Below are 12,770 nucleotides of genomic sequence, written 5' to 3' on the forward strand. Positions count from 1 at the left end.
AATTATTATTAATTATAGGGCATTCATTCAAGGTTGCTTTTATTATAATACTAATAAATTTTAACAATACTTCGGTTAGGCAATGTTTTAACTAAAACTAATAAAATGTTTAAAATATTTAAGAATTTGACTTTTAGGTAACATTCTTGCCATAATGACGTTACCATTAAAAAAATTGCAATAATTATTAATTCACCTAATTATTTATTAACACTGGATCATATGACTGAATTAGCTTCTCAGTGCAGTCAAGTTCTCCAAAGTCCTGCTAATGACCTCCTTATTTGATTCAGCTGTGAGACGCATCTAAAAGTTGCAGGACTCCGGCCCTCGAGGCCTGGAGTTTGACACCTGTGGGTAGAGGAATGTTGGTTTAAATGCTTTAAGGCCTAAATGTCAGCTGTTTGAATACGACTGCTGTGGCCTAAAGCAGCATCAGGAAATGACATCATGCATTTTCATGCACACTTGTTTTCTTGCCAAAAAAAAACGTTTCTCCGGTTTTTTTTTTATGTGGTTAGAGCAGAAAACCTTTGACTGTAGGGCTGGGCGATATCGCTATATTTTTAAAATATCGAGATAATTTCATACACGATATAAGATGGGACTATATCGTCTATATCAATATTTCTACGTTGAGTTATAATTAGACTTGAAAATCTGTGCAGATCTTCGTCTCCTGTTGGTGCCAACTTGACGCGGCCCCTCCTTCTCCCTCACTGAATACAAACCCAGCCCCTCAGCTGGCACCCTTCCCCAGCTTCCTGCTTCTCCCGGTGGGCAGGAAGTTTAGCACAAGTATAATGTAGCAGCTAGCATCTCATCATATTGCTAAAGACACGGTCCCAGTCTCAACTGCGGAACAAGACGGCTGAAGTTAGTCATCTAGTTAGCTGCTAAGGACCGTGTCTTTAGGACATTTAAAAACTGGCCTGCTACAAGTGAGTAAACAACATGGACAATTCTTAAGAGACACCTTTAATTCTTTTTTGTTTTAAAATGATAACTTTAAGCAGTGTTGAGGAAAAACTCCAGTAATGTGTGTACTGATTACCTTATTGGCAGTTTTCAGCAGCTCCACCAGTTCCCAGAAGCTTATCAGAGCTCTCTTATCCACTCTTTCCATGTAAACTCTAAAATGTTCCCTGTAACCTGGATTAGACAGAATGTCCTCAAACTGAAGGATCTGAGCGACAGAAGGAGAAAACAAAATATATTCTGAACAAAAGTATAAAAGCAACACTTTGGTTTTTGTTCACGCTTTTCATGAGCTGAACTCAAAGATCTAAGACAAGAAGTTCTTCTATGAACACAAAAGAAACTGGAAGAAATGGTCTGAGACCAGCCACCCAGACAGCTGCTGCAACAATCAGTTTGAATAACCAAAGAAGTCCTGCACAAACTGTCAGAACTGTCTCATGGAAGCCAATCTTCATGCTCATCGGCCTGATCGGGGTCTCCACCTGACTGCAGGTCATCATCATAACTGACTTGAGTGAATAAATTCTCTCATTCGATGGTGTATGGCACGTTGGAGAGATGCTCTCTTCATGGATGAGTCCTGGTTTTCACTGTACAGGGCAGATGGCAGATGATGTGTGGGTGAGCAGTTTGCTGATATCAACATGGTGGTGTGGGGGTGGGGGGGTTATGGTGTGTTCAGGTGTATGTTATGGACAACAAACATAGGGGCTGGTGTGGTTACACGAGATCTGTGTTTTGAGGCCGGCTGGATGTTGTCTTCATCTCGGTGGTAGCAACTAACAGCCCTTCGTCAAAAAGGGGTAATTGGACCTAGAGTTGCATTTGGGCCTTAAAAATCCAGCCCGACCCAGCCTCAGCTCAACTGAACTTTTTTTTTTAATCTCTTTCAAGGTCAGTCAGTGCGTGGTCAAAGGCCGTGTGTGGCTGGTGAATGTATGGCAAGCCATGCTGCCATATAATTGGATCATCACCCGCACGCATCTGCTGACGTAATCAAAAGTCCGACACCGGCCCGGCCCGCACATTATTATGGCCGGCCCTAATCTGGGACGGCTCGGGTTAGAAATGACAGCTTTAATTGGACCTCTCTAGACGATGTACTGCTAAATTCTCTGAACATGAACATTCCTGCAGTCAGCAGCCAACTGCTGCTCCCTGCAACATCTGTGTCATTGTGCTGTGTGACAACACTGCACATTTTAGAGTGACCTTTTATTGTGGTCAGCCTAAAGCCCACCTGTGCAGTCATCATGCTGTCTAATCAGCATCTTGATATGCCACACCTGTGAGGTGGATAGATTATCTCAGCAAAGAAGTGCTCACTAACACAGATTTAAACTAATTTATGAATAATATTTGAGAGAAAAAGATGGTTTGTGTTAAAATCTCAGACTTTTGAGTTCAGCTCGTGAAAAATGGCAACAAAAACAAAAGTGTTGTGTTTATATTTCTGTTCAGTGTAAATCATAAATCATGTCCAAGGCACTGATCTTTGGTTTGATTCGAGGTATGTCGAACTGAATTTTCATCATTTACCACAAGACTTTCCAGACAATTCTTCCTCCAAACTAAACATGACAGTGGTTGCAAGGAGTGTTACCTTCTGACTCTGAGGCTCTTCGCCATCATCGGCTCCTCCCTCCTCATTGTTTTCATAGTTTGGTCCTCCCAGCAGACAGATCCTTTTCTCACATTGTTTCTTAGCAACAGTGAGCTGATTGATGTATCGTTTCATGTCTCTGGCCCTGAGCAGGTCTGCCTTCATGGCCGCAGACTCTTTACCTTTTCGCTCTGAAAGAGAGGGAACACCTGTAAGGTCAGCTCAGGCAAACTAACTCCACTATCCAGAACAAGATGCTGCAGATCGCTGATCAGGTGTGCAAACACTCAAGGAGGCTGGCATGTTGTAACTTATGAAGATTACTTTACAGTCAAGGATAAAAGTATTTAATATGCTGATGATTTTAAGTTTGACCAAAAATACCCATCTATAATTTAGGAGGTTTAGTTTTAATCGTTCTTTTCGTCTTCTTTCAGCTGCTCCCTTCTTCAGGGGTCGTCACAGTGAACTAACTCACATGAACACTTAACGATTGGTTTTACGCTGGATGTCCTTCCTGACACAACCACAGACCACCGAGCTACCACAGCCCTCTGTGAGGAGCAGAGAGCTGCTATCTAGGGCGCCCGGGGGAGCAGATGGTGGGGTTAAGCGCCTTGCTCAAGGGCCCAGAGTGGAGCAAATGAGGGTGGAGACAGGTGTGGGTGTTTCACCTTTCCCACCCAAGTTTTGATGTTGTCAGTCTGGGGAGGTGAACTGGTGACCGTACGATCACAGGCCTCTAACCTCTGTGCCACCACTCCCCCATGGTTTGAATAAAGAGCGTTAAAATATGACTGTTTTTCTTTCAGCTGATTCTGTCTGCAGGAGGCCACATCAAGAAGATCTGCATGAAAGATTTGTTAACTCTTTTACTCTGATGTCCTTCTTGACACAACCTGAGCTGGAAACTTCAGCGTCAGGAGTACGAGGTTGCTGCACTAACCACCAAGCTACCACAACCACATGTTTTTGTCAGTAAATGAAATAAGAAATTGATCCTCTACAACCCAGCCTGACTTCTCGCTCCCAGATTGATTATGTGCCCGTGTGTAATTGCTCTTTGGGCTCTTAAAAAAAGCTGCCTACTGCTCCTCTTGGATGTTCCTCGTGTGAGATGGGTCAAATAAAAAAATAAATGTATGACAATATACAATGGTGACAACACACAGCACTTAAAATATTAATAAACATAAATACGCACACTTGATGCACCAACTTAGAAAAGCTGAGAAGTACTCAAAGAACACAAATAAACACAGAAGTGGAAACCCAACGGTACGGGGAAGTTCTGTGTTAAGAGTACAGGACAACTTCACTGCGTTAAGAGACCAAAAGACAAGAAGATGTAGCGTAAAGACTTGAAGAAAAAACATTTTCATCCAGTCAAGACATTGAAGATGAGTCATGACTTTATTATCCCAAAGGAAATGGGGACTAGGTGGTCTTGCATGACAATCACTGAGGTAACAAAGGAGCAGCTAAAGAAGAAGCAGGCTCAGATTGTGGATTAGCCAGTCTCTATTCAATTCAGTTCATTTATAAAGCACCAAGTCACAACAGAAGTCGTCTCAGGGCACTGAACAGAAACATTCATATATAAATACAACAATTTAACACTATTTATCTGAGGAGCAGATTTTTTTTATTTAACTCCATCGCAGAACTCTCATCTTGAGCAAGAATGAAGGCGACAGTGGAAAAGAAAAACTCCCTCATGAGGAAGAAACCTTTAGCAGAACCAGACTCGGAACAAGTCGCCATCTGCTTAGACCGGCTGGGTTTGGTAGGAACAGATACACAATGGCAGGTCAAGAAACACATGTTAAGATGGAAATAGTATCAAATGAAAAATATTCAATTTTAACAATTCATTTAAGGAAATGAGGTCAATTTGTCTTCTAGTAGTCTAAACCTATAGCAGCATAACAAGTCAACCCTAACTATAGGATTTATCAAAAAGAATAGTCTTAATCCCAGTCTTAAAACTGGACAATGTGTCAGCCTCATGGACAGAAACTGGAAGTTGGTTCCACAAGAGAGGAGCCTGATAACTAAAAGATCCCCCCCCCCCCCCCTTCTGCTCTTGGAAACTCTAAGAATCACAAGTGAGCCTGCAGTCTGAGAGTGAAGTGCTCTGTTAGGAACATATGGAACAATAAGATCTCAAATACAAGATGGAGCTAAGGTGTTGAGAGCTTTGTAGGTTAGAAGTAAGATTTTGAATTAAATTCTGAATTTGACATGGAGCCAATGAGAGAAGCTCCATTAGCTCCAGACCTCAGTCTTTGTGGAGGGAGCAGCAGCTTCGAGCTGCCAAGCAGAGTAGAATTTCTGTTAATGGGCAAAACTTTCCTCCCGAGATATGAGCAAACCAGGTGATTAACTGTAGAAATGTCTTACTGCTGTGCTGCCAGTAAAGCTTTCTCCACTAAGTACCAAGCTATGTTTTCCTTGGCAAATCAATTTTAATCGGGTAGTTTTTATTTAGATGACCTTTAGTCTACATCCATTAAAATAAAACTACTATAATAAACTGAGACAGCTCATTTATACTGTATGTAATTGAACAATCTTACAAAACCAGCAGGAACAAACATGTATTGACCTTCCTGTGTATTTGTGAATTCATTTACTGGACAGTTAGTTCACTTTTCACTAGTATGACAAAAAAATAATCCAAAAACAATTTTTAACTGGTATCTCTCGATTTTCTCAGTGTTTAGTTCACAAATGAGGGAAGGATGGAGTGTGAGCTTGACAGGTGGATTGGTGCAGTGTCTGCAGTATTGCGGACTCTGTACTGGTCCGTTGTGGTGAAGAGAGAGCTGAGCTGTAGGGCAAAGCTCTCTGTTTACCGGTCGGTCTACGTTCCTACCCTCACCTATGGTAAGGATGCCCCCTGGGCGCCTCCCTAGGGAGGTGCTTCAGGTATGTCTGACTGGGAAGAGACCCCGGGGAATACCTAGGACATGCTGGAGATACTACTGTGTTTTCCACCCTATAAGTTGCATCAATCCAATTATGTCTAATAAAGTGCAACAATCCATAAATACATCGCTTCGCCGTATACGTCACATCTATTACGAGTCACCGCTGACACGTTGCGTTTGTTACGCGTCACCTCTGACAACCTGGAAATGTGGGCCGGTGTTGTGCCAAAAATCTATTGGCTGCCAAATGGCCGCAGAAGCATGCACAGGAGGAATTTAACAAGAATTTAACGAGATTAACACTTAAAACAATTATTTGTTTGCTCAAAATTATAGTAAAGGTGTGTCTCAGTCTAACTTTTCCTTAATAAATGCCATTTGACAGTCAAATCAGCTGCATTTTCAAAATTATTCGCTGCCTTGGTGCTCCCGGGAGCAAGCAAAAGGAGGAAATCAGGAAGGAGGAACGCTGCGCATTTCATCAAAATTTAACAAGATAAGCACCTAAAACAATTTGTTTGCTCAACATTATAGTAAAGGTGTGTCTCAGTTGAACTTTTACTTAACAAATGCACTTCAATGGTCAAATCAGCTTCATTTCGCCGTGGCGGTGCAGCGAAATGAAGCTGATTTGATGGTTGCTCCAGGCGAGATGGACAAACATGGCACCATGGTAAGCTGATTGTGTCATTATTAGCCACTTTTATCTATTACATGACACAACGGCATGCCATTTTACTCTGCTGCCATCTAGCAGCTGAAAATGGTAGTGTTCAATATTTTCAGTTAGAATGAATGAAAACGATCATATCTCAGCCAAAAATGCATGCACGAATGAACGGCTTGTTTCTTTATCTCCACGACTGGACTTGTCTTTATCAAAGAACTCCGAGGATGGAGCTGTGTGTGGAATATCAGCTGCTAAGTTTACGTTTGTTAACGTTACTGTAGCTTAATACGTGCATCACGGTGAATTGAACTAGAATCCATGTAACGCCAACTTTAAGGTATTAGTGTGTAAATTTATTTTATGGCTATCTATGTAGCTAGCTAAACTCAGAAGCCAACTAAAGATTGACAGTAACAGATGAAGCTTAGCTTGAAAAAATGTGCTCATCCATCCAGTCAGCTGCTTAAACAGTTCACTAATGTTCACTGTTTATGTTAATGTTCTCCTCACAGGAGGTTCTGACCCTTATGTGAGGAGGACAGACAAAAGAAAAGTGAAGTGGGGGGACCACAGGACAGTCACAAACTTTGTTGTTAAAAGTTTGCTGCTTTTAACTACAGCGGAGGCTGCATGCAGCATGTTCGAGGCAAGTAAACTTTAAAGGATGTTGTTGATCAGTTAAGCTTTTATTTCTCAGCCTATATAATGTTTTTTGAGCAATAATAACACAGCCATGTTATTATTGATGTTTTGTGTTCTAAAGTCAATTAGGGAGATGATCAGAGCCCTAAACCCCAGAGAATCACAGAGAAGGTTCAGGAAGAGACACAGAGGTGCTGAAGTCTGCCATCAACCCTAACCTCAGTGATTCCAGTGACCTGCTGGTGGAATGTGAGGGACAATATGTCAGTGCTATCAAACTGACAACCAGGTATCTGGGTGTGCAACAATCATCATCTACAGCCTCAGAGTGAACATTTTCTACTGCTGGAGACACCATCAGCCAGGAGTGAGCTTGTTTGTGTCCAGAGAAAGCAGACATGTTGATGTTTCTGAAGAGAAACTGTGAAGTGAAAAGGTCCTCAGTGTGTAGCAGTGAACATTAGACACTGACGTGTCACTGGTTTGCAACTGGTATTTTGACCTGAAAATGATTTGTTTATTTTTATGTAAGAAAACTGCTTGGAATAGAAAAATACCTAAGTTAAAAAATAAAACTCACGATTTGTACTGTAATGTGTAACATAATTTTCTTTTTGTTAGAATTAATAGTAATTACAAAATTGGTACCGAAAAAAGAATCGTCCAAGAACCGACACCGAAGTGAAGGTACCGACACCGACACCGGTACCGATACCGATTTTTTTTTAGAAAGGTACCCAGCCCTAGTCCTCCCAAAACAGCCATAAGAGGTGGCTGTGGAAAGAACTGTCTGGGCCTCCATGCTCAAGCTGCTGCCCCCGAGACGCGACTTCAGAATAAGCGGAAGATGATGGATGGATCTCTCAATTGAGTCTCTGTAGGACGGCTAGATGCTTCAGAACACAATTATAATATTATATATAGACCCTTTCCAAAAAATTAGAATATCATGGAAAAGTTGTTTAACTTCCATAATTCCATTTAAAAAGTTAATCTTTAATGTATGATAGATTCAGGGCCCACAATTTAAACAATTTCAAGTATTTATTTGTTTATTTTTACATAATTTGGGCTTCCAGCTCATGAAACACACAAAAACAGGATTAAAAAAATTAGTATACTGTGGAGACATCAGACCACACTACTCAGTTTTTGCAGAAAAAAAAAGGAAATTAGGATCACAACAAATCAATCAAAATATGGTACTTTCAAAACAATATGTCAATCTTTAATACTTGGTTGAGAATCCCTTTGCCTTAATCTCTGCCTCGATGCAACGTGGCATTGAGGCAATCAGCCTGTAGCATTGACTGGGAGTTATGGAAGCCCAGATTTCCTTGATGCTGTCAGCTCTTCTTTGTTGTTGGTCTGGTGTCCTTCATTTTCCTCTTGAGAATACCTCATAGATTCTCAATGGGGTTTAGGTCCAGCGAGTTGGCTGGCCAGTCAAGCACTGTGGCATGGGCATCAAACCAGGTTTGGTGCTTCTGGCGTCATGGGCAGGGGCCTTGTCCTGCTGGAAGATGAAATCTACATCTCCATACAGATCTTCAGCCGAAGGAATCATGGTCCTCTAAAACATTCTGGTAGACTGTTGCAGTGACCGTGGATTTAAGAAAGTAGAGTTTACCAACACCTGCACTGGACAATGCACCTTAGATCATGACTGACTGGATATTTCACACTGGACCTCAAGCAGTATGGGTTCTGTTCCTCACCCTTCTTCCTCCAAACCCTTAGACCTTGATTTCTGAATGAAAGGCACACTTTAATTTAATCAGAAAAGAGGACCGAGGAACCCGACAGTTGTCGCCCATCTCCCGAATGCATCTGAATGTGGTGGTTTTTGAAGCTGTGACTCGCGCCTCATTCCACTCTTTCTGGATCTCTGCCAGATTCTGGAATCTTCTCTGTTTGATAATCCGCTGAAGCCCACGGTCATCTCTTTAGCTGGTGCATCTTCTCCTGCCACATTTTGCCCTTCTACTAGACTTTCCATTGATATGCTTGGACACAGCACTCTGTGAACAGCCAGCCTCCTTAGCTATGAACTTTTGTGGCTTACCCATCCTATGGAGGATATTAACGATGGTCTTCTGGCCAGTTGTAATGTCTGCAGTCTTCCCCATAATGACACCTGGGGAAACCTGTGCAGGTGCTTTGAGTTTAGTAGATGATTAGTGTGTCACACTCAGTTTAAAACTTTCATGCCCTGCAAAATTTGGGCTGATTTCTCCACAGTATTCTAATTTTTTTTATCCTTTTTTCATAGGTTTCATGAGCTGGAAGACCAAATTATGTAAATATAAACTAATAAATACTTGAAATTGTTTAAATTGTGGGCCCTGAATCTATCATCTATTAAAGATTAACTTTTTGAATGGAATTATGAAAGTCAAACATCTTTTCCATGATGTTCTAATTTTTTTAGATAGTGTCTGTATATATATCATAAACAAACTATTATTCAGGAATTATAGCAATGGCCTGGACAGGCAAAGACCTTGTATTACATTTGAAACATTGTTGACTTTACCTTTCTGCTTCTTGAGCTGAGGCAGACTGCTGATGGTGGTGGCATGAATAATTTCTACCACTATCTGATACCTGGAAAGATGCGTAGAGAGAAAAATAACAAAGGTAATCATTATGGGCAATCTATCAGCCTACTGAAGAAAATAAAACTCAAAAATACAATAAGAAAATGCACAAATCACTGTGTTGAATATTATGAAAATACAAGTATTCTTGTCTTCAGAATTATTAAAATGTGTCCGAGATAATATAGCAGTATAATATCATACCCCTTCCCCCAAATAGATAGAGCATTTTTCTGCAAAGCTGTTCCCATAGTAACCCCATAACAACCAAACTAATCTTTGTGGTCACCAGTGTGGTGAGAAGTCTGTGATCAGTCTACACACAGCGTGGTGGTGCAGGTACAGCCTGTTCTCAGTTTAATGAGGCCATGTGGGGGTGTGCTGCCATGCCTGAGTTGTTTGAGGAAATTGACATCAGAAGAAGTTGATATCAGTTTGATGAATTCTTCGTAAGAGGCAGCGTAGGTGTAGGCTTTTTTCTGTTGCTCAGCCTGCTGCTCCCTCTGCTCCAGCTGAGACAGCAACATCCTGTTGATGGAGTCTGGATCGCTGAGCACCTCCACCAAAGGCTTCAACACTGAAGCACAAACACACAACACAATTTATTGATCCGAAAAAACTAGTTCATGTCAATGAAAGTAGTTATGATCACTGGATACTAATGTGAAGAAGAAAAAAAAGACCATATAAAAACTTTCTCAAGGCAGCAAGACTTCAGAAGACTACTGTAATCAAATTATGAAATGATTTTGAAAATAATGAATGTACACGTTATTTATTGACCAGGTAAGGAACATTTATTTAGATGCAATTAAAGTCCTGAAAAGGATCAAATTGAGAGCATTGTGGTTCTAGAGATAACAGAGTAAATACATATAAAGCAATGCATTCAATATAAAGTCAATAATAAAGATTAAAAGGCCTTTTTCTAACATATGCATATCATATAGCATACAGCCAATTACTCAGTGTTTTCCACACTTTTTGAAACCTCAAAAGTAAAAGCAGAAAATGTAAAATTTTGTGTTTTTAAGACTTGGTAGGAACTCTAAGCTATGATTCTATTGTTTATAAAGTTAACACCAAACATTCATTATTATACAAAAGTTTGCAGCTTCAGATACAGAATGACATTCTGCGTAAACAGTGGAAATGAAACAAGACGTTTGATTACCGGTGTTACCTTGGTTCACTGAAAACTACAGCATGTCACCTTCAGGTGTGACCAATCGTGGGCAGGGCGATCCTAGCCTGTTTGGTGCCCTGGGCAAACAACCGCTCTGGTGCCCCAATTACCCCGAGCCTGCATCACCCATCTCTCCCCCACACGACCCTCAAGGACGTGGACACGCTCCGCCGTGACATATGTAAATGACCGTGTACCATCACAAACACTCAAAATGTCTGAATATTTTATTAAAAAAACATAAAATTGAAGAAACTAGAATAATAAACAGAGTAAGACATGAATACTGTACTCCATGAATTTAAAAGTATAGAATACAAATAAAAAATTAAATAATGTAGAAAAATAAACACAATTAAAATAAGGCATTTCTGAAATGCACAAATAAAAGAACACTTAATAAAATCTGTTCAACAATTACACTTTGATCAAGACACAATTTTCACTGCACAACTGTCAAGAAAGGTCTGAACCTTTTCTGAATAAGACAGTTTACACTATAACGCTTCAAGAAGCCCAAAGGAAACTACACAACTGTCATCTTGCACTAAGTGAATCTACACTATTACTTTTCAAAGAATAAAGATTAAACTGTACAACAACTGACTGAACACTTGTTCCAACTTTAGCTAAATGTTTCGGCATCACATGTCTGGGACAGACAGGTTGAGCTGTGCTCAGGGCTCCGCCCCCATCATAATACCACCGTCAACCGACCACTTATGCTCCCAGTATACTCCCACGTACGTCAATACGCAGAGGTACACACGTACGTACACGGAGGTACAAGCGTACCCCCCAGGGCATGTCTGTGCAAAGCTCAATTTTTACGACCGCGTACACGGTGTCGCACAATAAACTGTCCAGCAAAGGACTGTTTTGTATGCGACACCAATGTATTAAATTCCCCTTCTTCATCCCTGATCTGGCCTTTTCTTTTGTTTTTTTCCCAAGAGGCAGTGATCTCTTCCTCCTCTGTTGACTCCATGACTGAAATAGTGAGAAATGAAGGAATTTGTCACAAGCAAATTAAACTCAGGTCCAGCGTGGCTGCGGGAGGGTCTGGAGATTTCCTGGTGGGCTGGTTTGATGTGTGGGCTGCAGGGCCAGCGCTCCCTGTTTTTTTTTTTTTTTTTTAGATCTTTTTATTAACAACATATAAACACTGAACACTGCTGCGGCTGAGGCTGCCAGCGCTCGTTTTTTTCTTTTTTCTGACCTGTCAATCAATCCAGTAGGCGTGTCAGCAAATGACCAATTGGCTCAATTTGTCCCGAAGGTAAACGCCCCTTTTCTGTGAAGCTGCTCTGCAGCTGCTCAGGGTGTACGCTGGAGTACGAAGTCTGAACCCTCTGCATATAGTACACGCGTACGTACGCATGAACGGACGTACGCAGGAGTATACTGGGGGCTTTATTCTCGCTTTCTTCCTGTGAGAAACTACAACTAGCTCCCTCAGCACATTCAGGCTAGCTAGGCTAGCTGCTGAACAGTTCCCAGATGTCCCGTAAAGGAGCACTTTGCCGAACGCAGTTCCCGGCTTCAGCTTGAATCGTGCTGAGTAAGTTGGTGCTTCGTGAGAAGTATCTTTGTTACATTCAGGAGCGGTGACCAAGGCAAGGCGAGCTGTTCCTGCTGCCGCTCGGTTTTAAGGAACTGAGCGGTTGCAGGTGTAACGCAAGCTAATGCTTCAAGGCAGGCTAGCATTCCTTCACAGTAGCATTAGCTTGGTACCTTTAAGTTTGTTTCCAGCGGTCACTCATTCAGGGATGAAGATTTTCACATCCTTGACAGAGAGGAACGATGGTTTGAGAGAGGAGTAAAGGAAGCCATCTTTGTGAAAAGAAACCGTCCATCATTAAACAGGGGTGGAGGCCTCCGTGTTCAACTGTCCCCCTCTTACAATGCTGTTATTGCTAGTATCACTCAGCCCTCTGTGAATGGCAAGCGGACATTAGAGCACTAACAAATCAGTCATTAGGTTGATGGTCCTCCTTGATCATGTGAACAGCTAGTTCTGGATGTCACCAACAAACTGGTTGATCCACGAGAATGTGCTATTTATAAGTCTGAGTTTGTTGCAGTTCCTTAGACTGAAGAAGTCTTTTAGATAAAAGAAGAAACATTTCAACTATATATATATATATATATATAT

At 41.3% G+C, this 12,770-nt stretch overlaps 1 protein-coding gene across 1 annotated transcript in view; it reads right to left on the bottom strand.

Annotated features, from left to right (window-relative positions):
* snx25 (sorting nexin 25) overlaps window positions 1–12,770 on the bottom strand; it is a 72,899-nt gene that overhangs the window by 34,119 nt on the left and 26,010 nt on the right. Inside the window, exons 5-8 of the mRNA XM_037675410.1 lie at window positions 9,820–10,006; window positions 9,366–9,436; window positions 2,585–2,775; window positions 1,055–1,186 (exon numbers count right to left, since the gene is read on the bottom strand). Of these exons, the coding sequence (XP_037531338.1) occupies window positions 1,055–1,186; window positions 2,585–2,775; window positions 9,366–9,436; window positions 9,820–10,006 (581 nt within the window). The remainder of the gene's footprint in view (window positions 1–1,054; window positions 1,187–2,584; window positions 2,776–9,365; window positions 9,437–9,819; window positions 10,007–12,770) is intronic.

The sequence above is a fragment of the Nematolebias whitei genome, chromosome 4 (genome assembly GCF_014905685.2).
Source record: "Nematolebias whitei isolate Nwh7 chromosome 4, NemWhi1, whole genome shotgun sequence".
In the NCBI taxonomy this organism is placed as follows: domain Eukaryota; kingdom Metazoa; phylum Chordata; class Actinopteri; order Cyprinodontiformes; family Rivulidae; genus Nematolebias; species Nematolebias whitei.